Source organism: Haliotis cracherodii, unplaced genomic scaffold (assembly GCF_022045235.1).
Source record: "Haliotis cracherodii isolate W230 unplaced genomic scaffold, xgHalCrac1.p SCAF_23, whole genome shotgun sequence".
NCBI lineage: Eukaryota > Metazoa > Mollusca > Gastropoda > Lepetellida > Haliotidae > Haliotis > Haliotis cracherodii.
In genome coordinates, this window is record NW_027266279.1 from 12,961,656 (window position 1) to 12,986,421 (window position 24,766).

Here is a 24,766-nt window from a genome sequence, read left to right on the forward strand (position 1 = left end):
CGAACGCTTTAACCACTAGGCTACCCAACCGCCCCTAATGTCATTAGATGTCACAGTGGCTAATGTCAATGAATGTCACAGTGGCTAATGTCAATGAATGTCACAGTGTCTAATGTCAATGAATGTCATTGTCAATGAATGTCACAGTGGTTAATGTTAATGAATGTCTCAGTGGCTAACGTTAATGAATGTCTCGGTGGCTATTGTCAATGTCACAGTGGCTAATGTTAATGAATGTCACAGTGGCTAATGTTAATGAATGTCTCGGTGGCTAATGTCATTAGAGTGAGTGAGTTTGGTTTTACGCCGCTTTTAGCAATATTCCAGCAATATCACGGCGGGGGACACCAGAAATGGGCTTCACACATTGTACCCATGTTGGGATTCGAACCCGGGTCTTCGGCGTAACAAGCGAACGCTTTAACCACTAGGCTAATGTCAATGAATGTCACAGTGGCTAATGTTAATGAATGTCTCAGTGGCTAATGTCAATGAATGTCACAGTGGCTAATGTTAATGAATGTCACAGTGGCTAATGTCAATGAATGTCACAGTGGCTAATGTTAATGAATGTTTCAGTGGCTAATGTCAATGAATGTCACAGTGGCTAATGTTAATGAATGTCTCCTTGGCTATTGTCAATGAATGTCACAGTGGTTAATGTCAATGAATGTCTCATGGGCTAATGTCAATGAATGTCACAGTGGCTAATGTCAATGAATGTCTATGAATGTCTCGGTGGCTATTGTCAATGAATGTCACAGTAGCTAATGTCTATGGATGTCACAGTGGCTAATGTCAATGGATGTCACAGTGGCTAATGTCAATGAATGTCTCAGGGGCTGATGTCAATGAATGTCACAGTAGCTAATGTCAATGAATGTCTCGGAGGCTAATGTCAATGAATGTCACAGTGGCTAATGTCAATGAATGTCACAGTGGCTAATGTCAATGAATGTCTCAGGGGCTAATGTCAATCAATGTCACAGTGGCTAATGTCAATGAATGTCTCAGTGGCTAATGTCAATGTATGTCACAGTGGCTAATGTCAATGAATGTCACAGTGGCTAATGTCAATGAATGTCTCAGTGGCTAATGTCAATGTATGTCTCAGTGGCTAATGTCAATGAATGTCTCAGTGGCTAATGTCAATGAATGTCTCGGTGGCTAATGTTTATGAATGTCACAGTGGCTGTGTCATTGAACGAGAATGGCTGTGGCATTGTTTCATGATCAACTGTTCATGTCAGATTAAACATACTTTGTGGTTGTAATACAAATTGTAGAAAATAAAGTGTGTGGAAACAATTCTTTATTAGAACATACAAACCAGAGACCACAGGCACCCACCTTTGTCGAACATGAGTGGTGATGATGTCTGAACTTAAAATCATACTATCAAACTCGAAACTGATAAAAAGTCTCCTTCTTATCTTATACTTTTAGTCATGTTGGAGATATTTACATTGGACTATTACTTGGAAGTCAAAGGAGGCAATATTATTTTGTAAAAAAATCTGAATGTGTGTTTTCATATTACCTATATTAGGGAAAAAATAGTTAAATGAATTTGCCATCTTTAGCACCATCACCTGCTGGAAGCTTTGCTTTTTTTCGTTTTTTCTTGGAAGACCCAGGGATTTAGTTTGGTGAAGTCTGTGTATCAAGGACAAGGGACACAACTCTAGATTTATTATGCAAGGAATTTCGCTATGATTAGTCGACTGAACGATCTGGAGAAACATTAATGTCAAATTGAGCATTATATGCTTTACAGATGATACTGAGTTATCTCAAAATATTTTTATGTGTATGAAATGTTGGCGGAGTTATTTTAAATAGCACTACATAAAGCCAGTTTCATACTGTTGCTTCTCGGACCATGACAAAACAGTGAGAAGGAAAAAACAAAACAAGACTGTTTTCAAAGTTCACAATCTTGTTCCACATCTGGACAATTTCATTAAAATCAGATCTTAGTTCTAGCTGCCGCTAAACAAAGATCTGAGGACATCCCATTACGGGTCACGTCAGACCGATCTTGCGCAAACTTTGACCGACCAATGGAATGACGAATCAGAAGGCAGCTACGGCACTATTTTCAAATTGGCGACTACGCTTCGAAACATATTTTGACAAATTCTCAATTAAAAAATTGAAACCTGAACAAATGAACATTCTGGAATCGCTAATAGATGGTCCAGATTGTATGGATTCAGTCATTAAACCTGTAACTATCGTTCGGAATACCCTGTGTTAAAGTTTTCGAGGATGCATGATTAGAAATCACATTCCGACTGTCACTTTCATGATCTGGTAAGCGACGCTCTAATTGGTCGGATGAAAGGTCCTTCTGGCGTGACCCCTACTGGGATGTCCTCAGATCTTTGTTTAGCCATAGCGAGAACTAACATTTGATTTTAATGAGATTGGACATTTTGATATAGGACCACCAAAACAGGTAAAATAATGACAATATATGAAACACTCCATCAATGAGGCCTGTATAAAACAACAACAATATACATTTTATTAACAAGGGATCAAGTTCAAGGGATAGATGTATCGTTTCTGATACAGCACAACGTTGGGGGCACTTTCCAGTTATACATGTAGGACTTGTAAGTCTGCAATTCTGCTCGACACAAATGTCCAGTAGTCTGAAGAGTTTGATGTAAATCTCTCATTTGAAGAATGCTTTTCTTATGAGTGACCAAATATATGTTCCGACACCCACGGGACCGGTATTCGGTATCAAACCGTGGGTCATGCAACCTGTTAACATTCACAGGAGCCAACCACACCCCGAGGGACACATCCTCGCTGATGAACGTCTTGAGATAATTAGCATTACTAGCCACATAGTGAACCAAATCACTTGAAACAACATAGCCACCTCCAAGAGCGTATGGCAAGTATCGGTCACATAGCACCCATTCTTGTTCCTTCCATTTCCCTCTCTGTTTCACATGGGCTCGACCATCGAAGAAACCCCAATAGAGTTTTTCTTCATCTTTGAATTTCAGCTCCTTCAATAATGCATCTAATCGGACAAAACTGTCATCATCAACTTTCAAAAGAAATTTAAAATCCACATGCTCGTGTATCCATTCTAGACTCGTCAAAAGTTTATTGCTTAATCCGAGGTATGATTCCTCATGGTTTTTCAACAGTAGTAAGTCTTTACGAAGCATGTTTTCCCGCATCAATCGATCTTCAATATCTTTGGATAACTGCTTAGTTCCTATTACAAAAAACACAGCTACATCTTTGGGAAGATTAAGAAGCCATGTTTCTCTGATTGCGTGTCGACGTTCTGCATTTTCTGGACCAGTCAACACGAGGATGACAAGATGAGCAGTTCTCTCCCTTGATTGAGCAAATATCTTTTGTCCCCACCCTGTCTTCTCCTTTCCATGGCTGTGATCATCGTTGGCACGGCGATAGGTGCAGTCCTCACATGGCATGTTGCATAATGACAAGAACATGAGGGCACTTATTGTGAGGAATATACCTCCGATGAGTATGGTGGTAGCATGGCGATTCAGACGACGCTCGACACCAAATGACATTGCAGATACAGTTTGATATAGATCTATCTGAAATATATAAAAAACAGTTCTTATGAAACAAAATATCTTGTGGCTACAAATTGGTTATTAGCCCTATTAATTGCATTACTATACTATTGTGTGTACATGATCATGAATGGTTTTACTTCTGCTCATATGAATGAATAAGTGAGTTTGGTTTCATGCAGCTCTTGATAGTGTTCCTGCAATATCACTGCAGGGGACGCCACAAAAGGGCTTCACACATCAAACCTTGGCCTTTGGCATGATGAGCAAAGGTAATAAGTTTTTTTATCAGAAGGGAGACACTAACTTGGAACAATTAAAGGGGCACTGATCTTACGCAATTCCCCGGACTGGTTGTTGCCTTTGTTATTGTTTTTTCCCTGTGAGTACCCTGATGATACGCAACGCAACTGAGCGTGACCAGAGACTTGGCTACCGTCAGCAAGGACAGCTAAATAAACTTGCAGGCTGGAGGCAATATTTGTTTTACGCATTTTTGAACACTGATTGGTTAACTGTGATCTATAAAGATTTCGACAAAGGGCGCATGTTAATTAATTTCTTCGGCCTAAACAAATAGACAAAAAGAACGGCGGAGCTCATCGGATGTCGTCATTTGTAAAAAAACCAGATGGTTATAGTTTAATAATTAAAAATGGATCCATGCAGTGAAAGCATTTTCGGATTTCGGATTGCCTCGATAATACGATTACTATGCTCCCTTGTTGTCATCCATGTTTTCTGGTATAACCCTACACTTGTGGGGGGCACGGGTGGCCCAGTTGTCTAAGGCACCGCGATTCACTTTGCAGAGTTGCGTCCCCTGGACACGCCAGAAACCTATGATTGTGGGTTCAAATCCCGGTTCACCCCGATTATGTTTCTAGGTTTGTCAGCACCATACCCGTGCTCGTGGGTTTCACCGAAGTGGTAAACGTCTGAGTCCTGCATCACTTCGGGCTTTCCTCCCACATTAAGCTGACACTCCGTGATATAACTGTCATACTGTGAAAAAGCGGCGTTAAACCCAACTCACTCACTCACTACACTTGTGAATTTGTCGTCATTCTCTTGATGCTCAGTTAATGAATTTATTACAGGTATAATTAGTGGTAGCACCACTTAGATTACCTGACAAAGGTTCCCATTTGGCATTTATTGTGTCTAGAGTAATTATTCAATCTAAATCCAGGTTTGAAGTGAGGTCAAATGTGTGTTATGTAATATGCACGTGGCAACCCAGCAAGAGGTGAATAATCAGTTGATTTACTTTTGTGTAAATCAACGGATCGTTCCTAGTCATCAAAGGATTAACAGATATACATTGATTGATTAATCACTGTTATCTTGCACAGTGGATATGTCAAAAGTGAGTGTTTACATGTCCAAGTTTACTAAAACAAAGGGAATACACTCATATCATGGCATGAAGTGCCGATGTAAAAACAACATACTTTGTTCAAAGGGTTAACTGATAATACGTTGATTGATTGCTCATTGTTATCTATCACTCAATGGATTTTTTAGGAACCATGGACGTTATGAAAATAGTTGTCACGTGGGCTTTCTCAGCCGACCCTTGAGACCTGACACCTATGTGAAACACCTGAAACAATCTAAGTGATCAGTTGAGAAACGAACACGGGTTATAATATCCCGAAACGATATATATCTTTAAAAAATATTGGATTGTTACAGAGACACGTGACATCGAATAAGTTTCTTTGTACAGCTGCAGACAAGTGGGATATTGTTCCTTTGTGTTGATATTCACGGATACATTCCTCGAACAAAGAAGCTGCCTAAAATATACACATAAATTTGGTAGGTTGTAATTATGGTATTTGCATTTTGTTTTCCTACATTTGCTGTAGCATTGAACCGATTCGTTCTCGTTCCTCTACGTCTTGGTTGGGAAATTCTTCAATGCGCGATAGACGTTGTTTTCACAAATCTTTTCCTTTGTAAGCGTGTATATTTTATCGTCAGTTTGTAAAATGTGATTCTGGCAATTTATAAAATGTGTAAATATTTCAGTCATTTTGACTGAAAAATCTGTCCAGATTGACTAAAATTGATTAAGACGATCAAAAGGGCCTAAAAACATCACAACAGATTATTATGTAGGATTAGAAGCCAAACAACATAGAAAGGTACTTTTCAACGTAACATTTTCAGTCTCTTGGTGATGACATTAAACATCAAAATGTTTGGAATTCGTTATCACAATAATACAGATGGAAATGTTTTTCAGTCACTTTGTAAAATAACTGAATATCTAGGTGTTTAATAAATTTGAAAATGTTACACATTTTGACAGTAAAACAATATACACACTATAAAAAAAGCAATGCTCAGGTGAAATATTTACTTTGTGTTGCAAGTCAAAATAGTATAAACAAAAATCGCAAAATTACCAAGCAAGTGACTTATCAAAACTTTGTCACCATTACCGATGCTAACTACAAAGATACATACATTTCCTTATTATCTCGAAAACTGTATTTCATTTTGTTGATCAATGTGACCATACACCCTCATTAATACCCATAAAAGTGACTAATGTGCTTATGAATGGCGCAGCAGAGGTCGCGATCTAGTCTAGATTACTGCTATACATCCTGGTACTCACTGGGAAAAAACAATAACAAAGGCAACAACCTGTCCCGGGGAATTGCTTTAGATCAGTGCCCCCCCTTTAAGTCAAGTGATACTTAGGGTTGTGTGAATTTGGGTCAACATAGCTTTAGATCCTTTGAAACCGTCAATTCGGAATATTTCAGAAATGACAGTAAGCAAATTGTAACAGCTGTCAACAGTCAACATTAATACACATGGATAAAGAGTCTAATTAAAAAAATATATATATTTGGGTATTTGGAAAAGATATTTATTTTTTTAACCGTCAAGTCAAGTTTGGCGAAGATTAATTGATGGCACATAAACTGTTATCTCAGTAACCTGATTGACTCATAACGCGTTAGCCTGGGCCTACTCATCGTTCTGCGGGTCTTCAATATTTGGAAGTTTGTGCTGACAGTGACACAAGTCACTGTTAAGGTTGTTAATGAGTGTCCAGTAAAATACTTTGGGAATACTTTTCCTTCCAGAACATTGATTAAAGTGATTCATCGACATCTACGCACTGATTCTTGTCCATACCCTAAATAGGTTCTGTCTTGATCTTGCTTGGCCTATCTATTCAAAAAACAATAACAAAGGCAACAACCTGTCCCGGGGAATTGCTTTAGATCAGTGCCCCCCCTTTAAGTCAAGTGATACTTAGGGTTGTGTGAATTTGGGTCAACAAAGCTTTAGATCCTTTGAAACCGTCAATTCGGAATATTTCAGAAATGACAGTAAGCAAATTGTAACAGCTGTCAACAGTCAACATTAATACACATGGATAAAGAGTCTAATTAAAAAAATATATATATTTGGGTATTTGGAAAAGATATTTATTTTTTTAACCGTCAAGTCAAGTTTGGCGAAGATTAATTGATGGCACATAAACTGTTATCTCAGTAACCTGATTGACTCATAACGCGTTAGCCTGGGCCTACTCATCGTTCTGCGGGTCTTCAATATTTGGAAGTTTGTGCTGACAGTGACACAAGTTACTGTTAAGGTTGTTAATGAGTGTCCAGTAAAATACTTTGGGAATACTTTTCCTTCCAGAACATTGATTAAAGTGATTCATCGACATCTACGCACTGATTCTTGTCCATACCCTAAATAGGTTCTGTCTTGATCTTGCTTGGCCTATCTATTCAAAAAACAATAACAAAGGCAACAACCTGTCCCGGGGAATTGCTTTAGATCAGTGCCCCCCCTTTAAGTCAAGTGATACTTAGGGTTGTGTGAATTTGGGTCAACAAAGCTTTAGATCCTTTGAAACCGTCAATTCGGAATATTTCAGAAATGACAGTAAGCAAATTGTAACAGCTGTCAACAGTCAACATTAATACACATGGATAAAGAGTCTAATTAAAAAAATATATATATTTGGGTATTTGGAAAAGATATTTATTTTTTTAACCGTCAAGTCAAGTTTGGCGAAGATTAATTGATGGCACATAAACTGTTATCTCAGTAACCTGATTGACTCATAACGCGTTAGCCTGGGCCTACTCATCGTTCTGCGGGTCTTCAATATTTGGAAGTTTGTGCTGACAGTGACACAAGTTACTGTTAAGGTTGTTAATGAGTGTCCAGTAAAATACTTTGGGAATACTTTTCCTTCCAGAACATTGATTAAAGTGATTCATCGACATCTACGCACTGATTCTTGTCCATACCCTAAATAGGTTCTGTCTTGATCTTGCTTGGCCTATCTATTCAAAAAACAATAACAAAGGCAACAACCTGTCCCGGGGAATTGCTTTAGATCAGTGCCCCCCCTTTAAGTCAAGTGATACTTAGGGTTGTGTGAATTTGGGTCAACAAAGCTTTAGATCCTTTGAAACCGTCAATTCGGAATATTTCAGAAATGACAGTAAGCAAATTGTAACAGCTGTCAACAGTCAACATTAATACACATGGATAAAGAGTCTAATTAAAAAAATATATATATTTGGGTATTTGGAAAAGATATTTATTTTTTTAACCGTCAAGTCAAGTTTGGCGAAGATTAATTGATGGCACATAAACTGTTATCTCAGTAACCTGATTGACTCATAACGCGTTAGCCTGGGCCTACTCATCGTTCTGCGGGTCTTCAATATTTGGAAGTTTGTGCTGACAGTGACACAAGTTACTGTTAAGGTTGTTAATGAGTGTCCAGTAAAATACTTTGGGAATACTTTTCCTTCCAGAACATTGATTAAAGTGATTCATCGACATCTACGCACTGATTCTTGTCCATACCCTAAATAGGTTCTGTCTTGATCTTGCTTGGCCTATCTATTCATATCTTCGGCCCTGGGCACCGCCATTTTGAAGGAATGCAGCAAATGCCGCGACGTAAATAGGAAATCCTCTTGATAGTGAAAAACGCCACCCGCCTTTGAAAATCATATATCAAATTGTCTTTCTTTTTGTCATCTAATATCATATGCTCAATAAATCATTATTGGAAATATAATTGGTGTATTTACTGCAGATCTGACTTTGAGTAGTCATCATTTCCTGTTTCTTCCGAAGTGGAAAAATAATGTCATACGAGTTGGACAATACACATTTTGTTTCGACATAATAGTATCAAAAGTACCACGAACATCGATATAAAGGTATGTGTGCAGCGTTTTCTCAGTTTCAAGACAAATGTACTGACGACGTTTTGAGTAATTGTAATCCCGTAGAGCCTGTTTAGCGACTGAAAGAAACGAAAGCAAATATTTACTAATTTAGTCCCATACAGGCCCAGTGTAATGGGTATAGCATCCCAATCTGGTTAGAAACAATATGGGCGAAAAAATCCCAGTATTTGTCGAATTTTATTTGTTGAATTGGCAATGACTTTCTTCCACCTTGACGTACTTATGCAGCCTTAGAAATGCATTTTTTTAAGACAAGCCCAGGGGACTTTAGTAAAACTTCTTTCACTTGTCCTTAGAGTTTGCAGCTGTTCCTGTTTGAACAAGACAAAAATGTTTACTATGTTTCTATTTTCTGTCAGTTTTATGCAGGGTCAGTTCAAATTTGTAAAGGTATTTACACATATAATAGAAGCAAATTTAGCAGATGCCAGTTTATGAAAGCATTTTTATTTTCAAAATCTTTTTATTTTTGTTTCAACTTTACTATTTGACGTTGCACTCATCTAAACGTCAACATTCCGGACACTATCTACCCACCATAGGACTTCCTTTGCAATAAATCAGTAAGATTTGTATTGACAAGAATGGATATGAGGTTTTACAAGCTGTGAAGAGGGTCTAACTCTACAATGCTCTAAGGGGGTTGAACCCCCATCTAATGCATTTTCAAGCATTGAAGAGAAAAACACAAAACCTGCAAAGAAATGCACTTATTAGGGTATTCTTGTTTATTTTATTGTTTTCACATTTTCAGTGGCATTTATTCTTCTCACAAAAGCAGGATGAAGTAGTTTCATGTCAAATTGTTTTGGCTACAGGAAACTGTCTTGGAGTATCCATCCAAGCCACTTTTATGACTTTCACTCACTAGGCCTATAATTTGTCATTAATGATTCAAAAGACGACTCCTCTTGTGGCATCAGTAACCGTGCCTTCCTTGTTCCATACAAGGATCCACATCATATAATTACAGTGTTCCCTCTCACACTTTTCTGTTACAAAGTCACCCAATGAATATTGAAACCATGTCATTCATGCATACTCATGAATAGTTAGCTGTCGGGCTAACAATCTGAATGTCGTGAGCTTGTCTCTTTGAGACATGTGACCTACGGCAGAGATCGTCCTCAGGAGGAGTTGTACAGAATTCCAAAGGTGCTCAGATGGGTGGGCTTGTGCCAGTTGCCATGATTGACATCCCTGTTGCACTTAATAAAAGTATGGTCACTGATCATACAGATAATGGGTACAATTCACTTCCTGATAGAAATCTGTCAGCTAATTCATGGTGCAGACATACAGTTGTGGCATAGAAAGGAAAATGTCATAAATCATTCCCAAACTGGCTTTACCAGGAGATATCGGTTGGATAAGATCAAGCAGTATCTCCTGGGAGATATGCAACAATGAAATTGCATCACAATGCTTTGCAGACCATTGTGATGTCATCGGATGCCATGATATATTCAATCAAATGACATCACTAATCTCTCTGCTACTGAAGCTGGTTTGCTGTACCTTTTACACTCAAGACACTGATAAATGTAATCTCACCCTCGTGTCATTTGATGTGAAATATATCAAACACTTGTCCATAAAGGTTTAAAATTCCTCGGACAGTCTCAGAGTAATAACCTTTTGTGAACTTGTTTTGATATATTTGATTAAATATGGCAATTACAATTGTCCATGTCCTGATGGCAAAATATAAGTGCCATTTCAAAATGTGAAAAAATAACTTCGATGATCGGAGCTATAACATGGATGAAGTCGATAGACATACAAAAATGAAAACAATACTTATAGTTATTAACTTTGACAAATATCTGCATTTACTAATGGTTGCAAACAGGCATAAGAATAAGATGATGAAATTGTTTAGACATTGCCCAGTCAAATAGAGGGAGAAAGGTATTATTTGTAATTTGATAGAACCTCGTCTTTTAACCCTTGGATTGTGCATGTCTTGGGACTGGTGCTACTTGTATTACATAGTATCACAGTATGAACCAATAAACTTAAACCATGGTCACATTGCTGTAGCCGTTGTAATAGCAGCTTTAGAAACTGGCACTGGTCCTGTAGTCCTTGCCAATCTGCCCAATAGTTAAGGTATCATAAGGACTAGTAGAAATTTGCCATTTTGAAGGGTTTTCCTATATGTTATCATTATAAGGACTAGTGGACAAACAAGTTAGTTTCTACTGCTGTAATAGTGCTGACTTAGCCAGTTGACACAGTAGTTCTTCTCTCTCTCTCTCTCTCTCTCTCTCTCTCTCTCTCTCTCTCTCTCTCTCTCTCTCTCTCTCTCTCTCTCTCTCTCTCTCTCTCTCTCTCTCTCTCTCTCTCTCTCTCTCTCTCTCTCTCCAGTATTATATACTTCTCCATGTTGCTAACATTGTCTTTTCCCCCTTTAATTCAGTATGACAGTATACACATGGTATCCATCTTGAAACAGCTTTTGCAGTTATGTACAATACAGCCGCCTTGCTATCATGGTTCCAGAAATTCTACTTACCTGTTGTTTCTTTGGCCTCTAGATGTCGGGTGGCAAGAGAGTGAACACCACCGCCACTGCGCGTCTCAAGCAGGACTACATGAGGATCATGAAGGACCCAGTACCCTATGTGAAGGCTGTCCCACTGCCAACAAACATGCTAGAATGGTGAAGTGTTGCTTTCCCTTTGTCAGGATGGTTACAGAAATTCCTTCTTGTTGTTGATGGGGGCACGGGTGGCCCAGTCGTCTAAGGCGCCGCGATTCGCTGTGCAGAGTTACGTCCCCTGGACACGCCAGAAACCTATGGTTGTGGGTTCGAATCCCGGTTCACCCCGATTATGTTTCTAGGTTTGTCAGCACTATACCCGTGCTCGTGGGTTTCACCGAAGTGGTAAACGTCTAAGACCTGCATCACTTCGAGCTTTCCTCCCACATTAAGCTGACACGTCGTTATATAACTGGAATAATGTTAAAAGCAGCGTTAAACCCAACTCACTCACTCACTCTTGTTGTTGATGGGTTATAATTGATCCCTGTATCAAAAAGGTTATATTCACCCAATGTGAAGTGTTATATGTCATTGCTTTTGGAAGAAAAAAATATATAATTTGATACTGAGATTATTTGTATGGATTGTCAGAGTTTTTATGCATAATAGTCAGCGTCCAAAATAACTGCCTGCCCACCTGCCCGTGACTGTTAACTTTTCTGTCGGGCTGCATGAAATTTTATTGGTCACCTGCACAACCATCTTGATAGGCCTTACTGATGATAGTCCCGATATAGAAGGACATGTCGATTTATTGTGTTCCAGTTGTATAAGGGGTGGTCGGGTAGCCTTGTGGTTAAAGCGTTTGTCATGCCGAACAACTGGGTTCGGTTCCCAAAATGGGTACATTGTGTCCCCCGCTGTGATATTGCTGGAATATTGCTAAAAGCGGCGTAAAAAAATACTCACTCACTCAAATTTGATGTTGAATGTGTGTCTGCAGTCTGTCTCATAGTCTCTGAACCATATTATTTTCCATCTGAATCGCCCGTAATGCCCCAGCACTAAATAAGGCAAGTATACATTTTCCACAGGTCCACTCCAATCTTACAGGGGCTCCTTTTTAAATTGAAGCATAGTTGCTTGTTTCTATCAGAATTAGATATTTTCAGGGTCTGAGTGTTAGTCTATTGTGTTTGGTTGATGGTTCAGTTTCTAGAATGATGCAATGTGATGTTTGAATCTGTTCCAGGCATTACGTTGTACAAGGGCCGGAGAATTCTCCATATGAAGGTAATCTCAACACACAGGGTTTACTGGATACAAAATGTAGAGAATAGAACTGAAAATATGGGTGCTGCGAGTCCCATGGAATGCACAAACAGCATGGCTGTATGGATCATTAAGATATGTTCAATTGTGGTATGCATGGTAAATGTAACTGTTATTTCTTTTCTGATAAAAAATATAATCAAGGTTCAGTTTGATCATGTCCAACATTTTCCCAAGCTGCATCATACCAAGAGACGTTAAAAGATGGTATTTGTTGTTACCCTGTCTGGCGCTCGGTATTAAGGGGCTAAAACAAGGACTGGTCGGCTCGGAGTCAGAATACTGTGTCTCAGTAGGGTATTCATGTTAAACTGCGGCATGGTATCTCAGAAACTGTGGCATGGTATCTCAGTGGGCTAGCACTATAAATCGGCATCAGTCCGGACTAGTACAAGCAGCCACACACACACATACACGTGCATGCACGTCGCTATATAAGTGCAATAAACTTGGACGCGACGTTAAACATGTTAAATCCCATTTCACCTCACCTCCAACAATTTCAGTTACCCGGGACTTCCTATGTGTTCTTAGTGTAAGGTTCCAGATGATGTATACTGCTTTAAATTCTTTGGGCAATAAGCTCTCATTCTCCGTGGATAATGGCAACATACTGTTTCAGGGGGTCTGTATCACGGTAAACTCATCTTTCCACGAGAGTTCCCCTTCAAGCCACCTAGCATCTACATGATCACCCCTAATGGCAGATTCAAGTGTAACACAAGGTATGTAGCCCTGTGAAGATCTGGGGTAGAACAGGTCTTCAGCAACCCTTGCTTGCCATAAGAGGCAACTATGCTTGTCGTAACAGGCGACTAACCGGATCGGGTGGTCAGGCTCGCTGACTTGGTTGATGCAGGTCATCGATCCCAATTGCGTGGATCGATGTTCATGATGTCAGTCACTGGATTGTCTGGTCCAGACTCAATTATTTACAGACCGCCGTCATATAGCTGGAATATTGCTGAGTGCGGCGTTAAACAACAAACCAACCAACCAACTGATCCCGTTAGTTGCCTCTTACGACAAGCATAGTCGCCTTTTACAGCAGCCATGGGTTGCTGAAGACCTATTCTACCCGGATCTTCATGTGGTAATGCAACAAGTAAAAACATGGGTCTGATATATCTTTTTCATTTATCGTTTCCAACCAGACATTTTCACCAAAGATGTGTAAACCATGGAATAGAAATAGTCTGTCCAAGTGTATTGTTTCAGCTTTGGTGATGCATCTCTCTGTGTGTTGCAGGTTGTGTCTCTCCATTAGTGACTTCCATCCAGACACATGGAACCCAGCATGGTCTGTCTCCACTATACTCACAGGGCTGCTCAGCTTCATGGTAACTAATGCTGATACAGCAAAAATAGTCACAGGAAATACCGTATTCAAAGTAATAAGCGCCCAGGACGCTCTCAAAATTAGAAAAAAAGGGGGCTATATTAGAATATAGTTTTGGTAAGAAAAAAAACCAGCTGAAAGATCGGTAATATTGTGGTTTATGCTGATAGCCTAATATGATACAAAAAAAGTATATTTTCCAGAATTTAAATGCCCATAATTAATGGTGCTCATAACTCACGAGTGAGTATTATCATGAATAAATAAGTCTTGTGTACACTGATTAATCGGAAGGGGTGCTAATTGGGATTGTTCACCAGTCAGTATATTAGTAAATATCGCAGTAGGCACTTATTAGAGCAGGGCGCTTATTGTGTTGAATATGGTAGTTGCCCAATAGTTCAAGCCAGAAGGGCTGACTTAGCATGATTGGTCCTGTACGGATTCAGAACCTGCTTGCCTTGCGGCTTGAAAGGCAGCTTTGGAAATTTCTTACTTATAAGATAAATTCATGCAAATTTAATGTGACACTATGCATTTAGTCTTTCTTCTTTTTTAATCCTATGTGGAAACTGGCTTGAACGAAGGTTCCAGCTTCTAAAAACAATTCACTCACTTACTCTAGTGCTCGTGGGTTTCACTGAAGTGGTAAACGTCGAAGACCTGCATCACTTCGAGCTTTCTTCCCACATTAAACTGACACGCTGCGATATAACTGGAATACTGTTAAAAACAGCGTTAAACATAACTCACTCACTCACTCATTCACTCATTGTCTGTTCTAATTATCTCATAAAGTATGTGATGCAGGCACTTAATGTGTTGTGCAATCAGTAGTTAACTGCAGCCTGCTCAAGATGCAGTGGAGAAAAAACCTGATATGACACCCTGTTACGTTAAATCAAGTCCAGGGGTTAAGACTCAGTGTTAAATAGTGTTACAGACACAAATGGAAATAAAATTGCCACTCCTTTTTTAGCCCAGCACAACTTGAATTAAAGATGTAGATGCATTGAATTATGCAACTGTTTGTTGTATGTCTTCTGTCAAACATGTTAGAGTCAGGTAAGGATAAGATATATGGATGAACAACTTCTTTATTATAATTAGGAACGACATTTCAGTGTAGGTTCTAACACCGTTATCAAGCGGTGTTGGAACCTACACCGAAACCTTGCCTAATTATAAAAAAGAAGTTGTTCATCTGTATATCTTATCCTTCTCACTCCAACTTCTAAATGACTCTCAGGGGGCACGGGTGGCCCAGTCGTCTAAGGCGCCGCGAATTCACTGTGCAGAGTTGCGTCCCTTGGGCACTCCAGAAACCTATGATTGTGGGTTCGAATCCCAGTTCGCCCCAATTATGTTTCTAGGTTTGTCAGCACCATACCCGTGCTCGTGGGTTTCACCGAAGTGGTAAACGTCTTAGACCTGCATCACTTCGGGCTTTCCTCCCACATTAAGCTGACACGCCGTGATATAACTGGAATACTGTTAAAAGCGGCGTAAAACCCAACTCACTCATTCACTGGAGTACAGGTACTAATTGACTCTGAATGCCTCTCAAAGAAGGTTAAAGTCAGATGTTTTGAACATCTCGTAAATTATTATGAACCTGGCAACAAAACCAGACAAATAGTACAGCTTGTTTTTTATTTGGTCCATGAGAATATCACTTGTTTCTTTTAGTTGGAGAAGAGCCCTACACTGGGGAGTATAGAGACCTCAGACTACACAGTGAGTACAACAACGTGTTATCGATATGTTTCAGTGTGAGAATACTGTGGGCAGATTAGATACCCGCAGCTCAGTCCTTGCCCACAGAGTTGACTGACTTGGGGTCTCAGGGCACGATACCTGCTGTGTAGGAATAATGCTTGAAAAGATGACCATCGGGGAGCCAAAGGCCACACTTTTTTAATTTGAGTTTCACGGATTTGTTCCAGCTTTTCCACACAAGGTCGGTTGAAATATAAATAAGTAGCTGACATTCATTCATTCAGTCAGTCAGTCAGTCAGTCAGTCAGTCAGTCAGTCAGTCAGTCAGTCATTCTGTCAGTCAGTCAGTCAGTCAGTCAGTCAGTCAGTCAGTCATTGACTTCAACTGACTTGGAAATTATATATAACATTTTTTAATGTATAAGAGGGCCTTTATTACAAACGTGAGACATAAAAATAATTAAAAAATATGTTTAATTTATTTCGTGGACCGGCTGCTTTTCAGTAAGGGTGGTGGGCCAGAGAACCGAAAAATCTAAAATGTGAGGCCTTGCAGTTAGCAGGATTATTTTGTGTCCATATTTTCTGACTATGTAGATTATTGGTACAGTTATGACATCTTGTGTGTCGGTTTTATGTCATTGTAACCGCTTTCATGGTCAGTGGATAGAGCATCCCGCACAGAGAGTGAAAGGTCGGTGGTTTGTACCCCTGGCCGTGTCACACCGAAAGACATTAAACATGGTAATTGTTGTTACCCTGGCTGCCACTCGGCATAAAGCAGCTAAAACAAGGACTGGTGAGCTTGGATTCATTTTAATGTGTCTGAGTCAGGTATCCATGTAATATGGTTGACTATGCATGTAATATGGTTGATTATTCATGTAATATGGTTGACTATGCTTTAGAAACAATTCAGCATCACACACTATGTTGGGTAGAAATCATATTTTTCAAAATCCTTAGATTCAGTCCGTAATTCTAGAAAACCTTGACCACAATGATCAGATTACTCTATGAGAAATATAAGATGCCTTTGACTAGTCCAGGATTACAAATGTATGTCATGTCTTCAGAAACGTCAGCTGGCTGCACAGAGTGGAACATTCAACCTCAATGACAAGATCTTCTGTGAGCTGTTCTCAGATGTGGCTGAGGTAGGTTGATGATTCATGATAAGTGGCGATGGCATTTTGTATGTTGGTTTTGTCTTATCCCTTTGGGGGCGTGTTGTGTAGTTCAGCTTTCATCTGTTCAACCATGAATTTCGGAAAATACTTGATTCTGATTGGTCGATTAGAGGCTATTAAATCACAATGAACCCCCTCTGTTATTATTCAGTTGTGTTTGGATCTTGATGCTGACTTGAGCAACAATGTGTAATTTTCTTCTGATCAATTCCGACAGAACATCCGAGCTGAGATTCGGAGGCGGGAGGAGGAAATGCAGCGCTCCACAGATTCCAGTGGGAACGTGGACGGCGGATCCAGGAATGGCCGCAGTGGCTTGCTCAATGGAAACCCCAACACTGTACTTAACGGACAAAATCAGGGATTCTTTGGAACAGCTCTGACAAATATATTTGTGATAATTGGTTTTGCAGCATTTGCTTACACAGTGAAATATGTGCTAAGAAGTGTCGTTGATTGAAGATGAGTGTCCTGTTTGGCTGTTATCATCTTCCTGTGGCAAGAGAGTTAACTGACTATGAAAGTCCAGTTTCCACTTTTGCCGAAAAAGGCTGGAATTATGGAGTTTCAGTTTAGTTGGACTTAAGAGTCTATGCATAGTCCAGTCAAAATCGCGCAACCAAATTGAAATCCGGTTTGTAAACTGTCATGCAGATTTTGGTCGATTGCAGGATTTGCAAAGCATGTGCACACCACCAACTTGTCAACAGATATTTTCGAAGTCTTTTCTTGTTTTTAATTAAGGTGCTCACATGATTTGATCACTTCGCGATGTAAGACCCATTTTTTCACAATATAGATCTTGATTATCGATCTTGACTTGGTGCCACCATTTTGTTTGAAGCAAATGCAAGTGATACGAGAGATGGAATCTGATTGGTCCTTAGGAGAGACTTAGAAGGGACATAAGTAGTACATGTAATAACCACTGGTGACACTATCATCGAGCCCAGGAATTCCAGCCTAGTTCGGCAAGGGTGGAAAATGGACTTTTAAAGTCAGTTAACTCTCTTGCCTCGGGAAGATGTGTTGTTTTGACCTTTCAACTTTGGCCCCTGACCGAAGATCTAAGGAATGCCTGTATATATTGACTGGTTCTGGTATATCACTATATCTATCTATTTGTCCGTGATAACATGGTCAGGATGAAAAGGTACCCACTCTTGTGCATCAAACACGAAAGGTTTTGCTATCTGTTTGTACATACTACTTTTAGTTTTTTTTATCAAGAATTTGTTATGCTTTATAAATGAGATGAACGATGTTCTTCCCAAGATGATGATTATGACAAGGCCAATAAGAACTGTACGAGTCTGTGGGGTGGGCTTGTGGTTAAAGCTTTTCTTGTCTCGCCTAAGATCTGGTTCAATTCCTCACATGGTTACCCTGATGTGGTAACATTTTCGTAGTCCCCACCATTTATGATTTTGTTGGAATATTGCTATGACAATAAAACCACACTCAAGTTAACTTTAGAAATGAAACCACATTTGAATGTAAATGTTTTTTGGGGGGTTAAAATATGGATGTTCTGAGTTCATGGATTAAAAAATGGTGTAAGATCCAAGGCTTATCATAAAAAGAAGAAATATTAAAGTTTTTATTAAAAATGAGAATGCAGCTGTGAAACAAGAATAGTCCATTTGTAAACAATTGAAATAAATTATTATGGTCAATGGAAATAAGTAGGGGTTAATCATTTCAAGACCACTTCTGAATGTGGGTTGGGGTGGATAGGAGGGAGTTGGAGGTGCGCTTAAGGGTGGGAGGGAGTTGGTGGTGCCCTTAAGGGTGGGAGGGAGTTGGAGGTACCCTTAAGGGTGGGACGGAGTTGGTGGTGCCCTTAAGGGTGGGACGGAGTTAGTGGTGCCCTTAAGGGTGGGAGGGAGTTGGAGGTACCCTTAAGGGTGGGAGGGAGTTGGAGGTACCCTTAAGGGTGGGAGGGAGTTGGAGGTACCCTTAAGGGTGGGAGGGGGGTTGGTGGTGTCCTTAAGGGTGGGAGGGAGTTGGAGGTACCCTTAAGGGTGGGATGGAGTTGGTGGTGCCCTTAAGGGTGGGAGGGAGTTGGTGGTACCCTTAAGGGTGGGAGGGAGTTGGAGGTACCCTTAAGGGTGGGACGGAGTTGGTGGTGCCCTTAAGGGTGGGACGGAGTTAGTGGTGCCCTTAAGGGTGGGAGGGAGTTGGAGGTACCCTTAAGGGTGGGAGGGAGTTGGAGGTACCCTTAAGGGTGGGAGGGAGTTGGAGGTACCCTTAAGAGTGGGAGGGGGGTTGGTGGTGTCCTTAAGGGTGGGAGGGGGGGTTGGTGGTGTCCTTAAGGGTGGGAGGGGGGTTGGTGGTGCCCTTAAGGGTGGGACGGAGTTAGTGGTGCCCTTAAGGGTGGGAGGGAGTTGGAGGTACCCTTAAGGGTGGGAGGGAGTTGGAGGTACCCTTAAGGGTGGGAGGGAGTTGGAGGTACCCTTAAGGGTGGGAGGGGGGTTGGTGGTGTCCTTAAGGGTGGGAGGGAGTTGGAGGTACCCTTAAGGGTGGGACGGAGTTGGTGGTGCCCTTAAGGGTGGGAGGGAGTTGGTGGTACCCTTAAGGGTGGGACGGAGTTGGAGGTACCCTTAAGGGTGGGAGGGAGTTGGAGGTACCCTTAAGGGTGGGAGGGGGGTTGGTGGTGTCCTTAAGGGTGGGAGGGAGTTGGAGGTACCCTTAAGGGTGGGAGGGAGTTGGTGGTGCACTTAAGGGTGGGAGGGAGTTGGTGGTGTCCTTAAGGGTGGGAGGGAGTTGGTGGGGCCCTTAAGGGTGGGAGGGAGTTGGTGGTACCCTTAAGGTCGGGAGGGAGTTGGTGGGGCCCTTAAGGGTGGGAGGGAGTTTGTGGGGCCTTTAAGGGTGGGAGGGAGTTGGTGGGGCCCTTAAGGGTGGGAGGGAGTTTGTGGGGCCTTTAAGGGTGGGAGGGAGTTGGTGGAGCCCTTAAGGTCGGGAGGGAGTTGGTGGTACCCTTAAGGGTGGGAGGGAGTTGGTGGGGCCCTTAAGGGTGGGAGGGAGTTGGTGGTGCCCTTAAGAATGTGAGGGAGTTGGTGGTGCCCTTAAGAATGTGAGGGAGTTAGTGGGGCCCTTAAGGGTGGGAGGGAGTTGGTGGGGCCCTTAAGGGTGGGAGGGAGTTGGTGGGGCCCTTAAGAATGTGAGGGAGTTAGTGGTGCCCTTAAGGGTGGGAGGGAGTTGGTGGGGCCCTTAAGGGTGGGAGGGAGTTGGTGGGGCCCTTAAGGGTGAGAGGGAGTTGGTGGGGCCCTTAAGGGTGGGAGGGAGTTGGTGGTGCCCTTAAGGGTGGGAGGGAGTTGGTGGGGCCCTTAAGGGTGGGAGGGAGTTGGTGGTGCCCTTAAGGGTGGGAGTGAGTTGATGGGGCCCTTAAGGTCGGGACGGAGTTGTGCTTTTGTTGGGAGGTATTGATATTTAACACAGACTGGTGGGTGTCCTTGCACAAGTTGTGTCTTTGCACTCAGCATTTGCCGTGGTGGAGTTTGAAAGTCCTGAAATATGAATTTTCAAATGCAACAGCCTATCAAAGGAGATGTTATGATTTGATACAGTATAATACTTGCCTTGTTGTGGGGAGTACTTCAGTAGTTGACATGGTGCTGGTGAGAAGCAAAACAAACAAACTATATTTTTGAATTTTGCATATTTTGATATGTTTGGTCAAATTAGAATTTCCATTAATATCGACAAGATCACGTTAAGAAGGTAATTGTCATAGAACTTGCTGTATGTCACCTAATGGAACACTGTACTGGTCATAGTTTTGAAATCCCAGGTGAGCCCACAATAGGAGACTTGTTCTGACAATCCATAGCCTGTGTTTGGATTGTCAGAAACCTATGATTGTGGGTTCGAATTCTGGTTCGCCCAGATTATGTTTCTAGGTTTGTCAGCACCATACCCATGCTCGTGGGTTTCACCGAGGTGGTAAATGTCTGAGACCTGCATCACTTTGGGCTTTCCTCCCACATTAAGCTGACACGCCGCGATGTAACTGGAATACTGTTAAAAGCGGCGTTAAACCCAACTCACTCACTCACTAAAGAAAGTAGTGAACATCTTGTGACCTCCATCAGGCTTTCCTCCCATATAAAGCTGACATGCTGTTGTATAACTGCAATACTGTTCAAACCAGCGTCAAACCAAACTCACTCATCATCATGTTAATAATGAACATTACGAATACTCAAATTTATGAATTTTCAGAGAACAAGGTCTTGACGGTGTATGATTGTTATGATATCATGTTATGACGGCTGCCTGTATGTAAATAAACTGTATTAAAGTCAGTAAGAAGTGTACTGTGTTAATTACAGAGTAAGCCACTGAGAGACTCCAGTAGAATTTTCAATTTGATTCGTCTCTTAAGTTCCATTCAAATGGACTGACATTACTGTCTTTGTTTTTGTTTAGTGACTAATGGTATTTTGACCATCAAAAACATATCAGTGTATTGAACTATGGTCAGTTTAACTTAACATTAAGTCGTTAACTTGTTCGCATGTCATGCTGAAGACCCAGGTTTGAAGGCCATATTTGGTGTCCCCTGCTGTGTGATATTGCTGGAATCGGTGTAAACCCATACTCCCACGATCATTCACTATAAGCGGACCAAGACCTCCAGTTCATATTTAACCTGGGCCTCTCATACCCCTATAGTGCCATTGCCGTCTTGGACTTCATGTAAAAGGGGGCGGTCGGGTAGCGTAGTGGTTAAAGCGTTCACTCGTCATGCCGAAGACCCGGGTTCGATTCCCGACATGGGTACAATGTGTGAAGCCCATTTCTGGTGTCCCCCGCTGTGATATTGCTGGAATTTTGCTAAAAGCGGCGTAAATCCATACTCACTCACTCACTTCATGTAAAAGCGGTCAAGTCAACAATAAGGGTGGCCCAGTCATTGAGACACTGCAATTTGCTGTGCAGAGTTGCATCCCTTTGTCACGCCGGAAACCTATGATCATGGTTTCAAATCCTGGTTCGCCCTTATTATCTTTCTAGGTTCTAGGTTTCTCAGCACCATACACCTGATCATGGGTTTCACCAAGGTGTTAAACGTCTAAGACCCGATTCAATTCAGGCTTTCCTCCTTCATTAAGCCGGGGCACATGTGGCCCAGTTGTCTATGATGCCACAATTTGCTTTGCAGCGTTGCATCCCTTGGACACACCAGAAACATATGATTGTCGGTTTGAATCCTTGTTTACCCCGATCATGCTGTTTGTAAGCGCCATACCTGTGCTCATGGGTTTCACTGAAGTTGTTAACATCAGAGACCTTCATCACTTGGGCTTTCCGCCCACATGAGTGAGTGAGTACGGTTTTACGCCCCTTTTAGCAATATTCCAGCCATATCACGGCTGGAGACACCAGAAATGGGCTTCACACATTGTACCCATGTCGGGAATCGAACCCGGGTCTTCGGCGTGACGAGCGAACGCTTTAACCACTAGGCTACCCGACCGCCCCTCCTCCCTCATGAAGCTAGGCTAATAAGATGTAACTTGAATACCGGTACTGTTCAAAGTCTGTCCATTATGAGTAACTGCCTTTTGCCAAAGGCAAGCTGGTCTGTGAGATGTACATTTGTTTAGAATATGCCTGTCTGTTGTAATGTTTCCCAAGCAGTCAGATGTCCCACACAACCACAAAGTGAAATAAGGTAAAATGTTTCTACCAAATTCAACTTTTAAGTTGTGGAAAAGACCCCAAGACACAGAGGTCTAAAGGCACAGACACAGAAACAAATGCTAGTGTCCCCGCTAAATTTGCTTCACAATTTTTGTCTCCAAAAACACCCTTGGTTAATCTTGTCATTCACTGGCTAAATAGTGGTTTCATTTTACAGACAAATCGAGTGACTTTAACTTGTGACTTCTCCTAATATATGGTTAACAGGAGATAGTAGAGGATAGTTTGGATAGTAAGTTTATGTCAGGATATAATTGTGATCTCGTTGAAGAAAGGCGAGGAGAAAATTTCTGAAGTATTTAAAAAAAATAATTACCTAGAAAGGATAATGTTTGCAGATAGTAGGGGTATAGTGTGTATGTAATTTACACAAGAAATATCAGTGCCGTAATTTCATACTGATCAGATTGATATCTGCAAAATATTCATCTTGGAAGTCATTGTTGATATGAATTAAGATATGTGGGGAATAATATCCTGAAGCACTTTTTACCTGGCTTGTAGCCATTATTGGCAACCTGCAGGATTTCACAGCGCAAGTTGCAAGATGGTTAAAGTGTCATTTTGAACTGAATCTCACAGTGCTTGGATCAGATTTAACATAAGATGGGCCCCATTCCACAGACTGATTATCATCCTATTACTATCATAACTCCTCTGCACCACTGACTTTGGGTAATCGTAATACTGAGATTGCACTGTGAAACAGGCCCCTGGTACTATTTCTCAAACTGGGGGCACCCTGTGCAGCCTTGCATCCCTTGGGCAAGCCAGAAACCTATGATTGTGGGTTCGAATCCCGGTTGGCCCCGATTATGTTTCTAGGTTTGTCAGCACCATACCCGTGCTCGTGGGTTTCACCGAAGTGGTAAACGTCTGAGACCTGCATCACTTCGGGCTTTCCTCCCACATTAAGCTGACACGCCGCGATATAACTGGAATACTGTTAAAAGCGGCGTTAAACCCAACTGACTGACTCTTTTACGACTAATAATAATGTTGCTGGTACTCAGTTGTGTACAGAATAAATTCTGTGATAAACGAGGATGATAAAATCCTGGGATACAATGCAGTTTTGTTAAATGACCAGCCAGATAATGATTACTAGATGTCGTAGTTTGAGCACCTGTGATCATGTGATATAGGATATGCTGTAATCATTATCAAGGCCATCTAGATACATCATTGCTTATGATGTAATGTGCAGTTGCACTGATTATTCAACAATGTACCAATATGTTTAAGACACATGCCATCTGAACAATTGAATAAGGCCATACCTGTTTATTTTCTCATTTTGCATTTTTTCTTGTAAAAATTCATAGAGGAGTCAATGTAAAAATAATTGTTTTTCGGTATGTTTGACTATTTTTCTTTCAAAACAATTTTGGGACCTTGGGTTGCCCAGATGTCTGAGGTGCTAGAATTTGCTGTGCAGAGTTGTGTCCCTTTGGCACGCCAGAACTCATTTAAATCAGATCTTAGTTGTCATTATCGCTAAACAAAACAGCAGCGAGAACCTAGATCTGATTTTAAGGAGATTTCGCCATATTGGTAAACACCCGAGACCTGCATCACGTCAGGCTTTCGTCCCATATTTAGCTGACACACAATGATATTACTGCACTCACTCACTTTCCCACTCAAAACATTGTTCAAAAAAAAAATTTTAGTTTTTTTAATTATTTTTTTTTATTCTGTATTTTGGGGTAGACTAAGTTAAAATATAAATTGGTATGGTCAATAAAAAAGCTCCTGTTGCCACTGATTGTACAGATGTGTGTGTGGCTCCTTGCGTTATTTCTTAAGTCATCGTGTCTTTGCTTGTGATACAGAGTATGTGAAGTACTTGAATGACTCAGTGGGGTGTGAGAGAGAATGCTGTTTGTTTGTACAATATTAAAAAGTAACACTTATTATAAATTTTGTGAAAAAAAATGTGTTCTCATATACGGTAATAAATAATAAAAAAATGGTGAAGTGTATGTGATGTCGTTGTTTTTATACAAAATCTTTTAATTTTTGAAGCCCTTACATTTATTATGTCCCTTCTTTTAATGCACATCCTGTTGGGGGATTCAGGGTTAGAAAACTTACACCAGCAACCTATGCTGGTTGTGAGAAGCGACTAAGGCGAGGTGACTCAGTGGATA

General features: G+C 40.9%; 2 protein-coding genes across 3 annotated transcripts; one reads left to right on the plus strand and one right to left on the minus strand.

Annotated features, from left to right (window-relative positions):
- Positions 1-1,961: 1,961 nt before the first annotated feature.
- LOC139471657 (beta-1,3-galactosyltransferase 6-like) lies at positions 1,962-8,517 on the minus strand. 2 transcript variants are annotated; one of them, XM_071254086.1, is made up of 2 exons: positions 8,445-8,517; positions 1,962-3,599 (listed from the first exon to the last, which is right to left on the minus strand). In XM_071254086.1, exon 2 carries the CDS (start codon positions 3,570-3,572, stop codon positions 2,550-2,552), a length of 1,023 nt encoding a protein of 340 aa, XP_071110187.1. In that variant the 5' UTR covers positions 3,573-3,599; positions 8,445-8,517; the 3' UTR covers positions 1,962-2,549. The 2 variants fall into 2 exon arrangements, with proteins under 2 accessions (XP_071110187.1, XP_071110186.1); XM_071254085.1 differs by lacking the exon at positions 8,445-8,517 and adding an exon at positions 6,741-6,783.
- A 180-nt stretch (positions 8,518-8,697) lies between these two features.
- LOC139471575 (ubiquitin-conjugating enzyme E2 J2-like) lies at positions 8,698-18,768 on the plus strand. Its single transcript, XM_071253951.1, has 8 exons — positions 8,698-8,806; positions 11,377-11,501; positions 12,577-12,617; positions 13,279-13,381; positions 13,906-13,996; positions 15,685-15,732; positions 16,791-16,871; positions 17,122-18,768. The coding sequence occupies exons 2-8, from the start codon at positions 11,377-11,379 to the stop codon at positions 17,362-17,364; spliced, it is 732 nt and encodes a 243-aa protein (XP_071110052.1). The 5' UTR covers positions 8,698-8,806; the 3' UTR covers positions 17,365-18,768.
- The last annotated feature ends 5,998 nt before the right edge of the window (positions 18,769-24,766 follow it).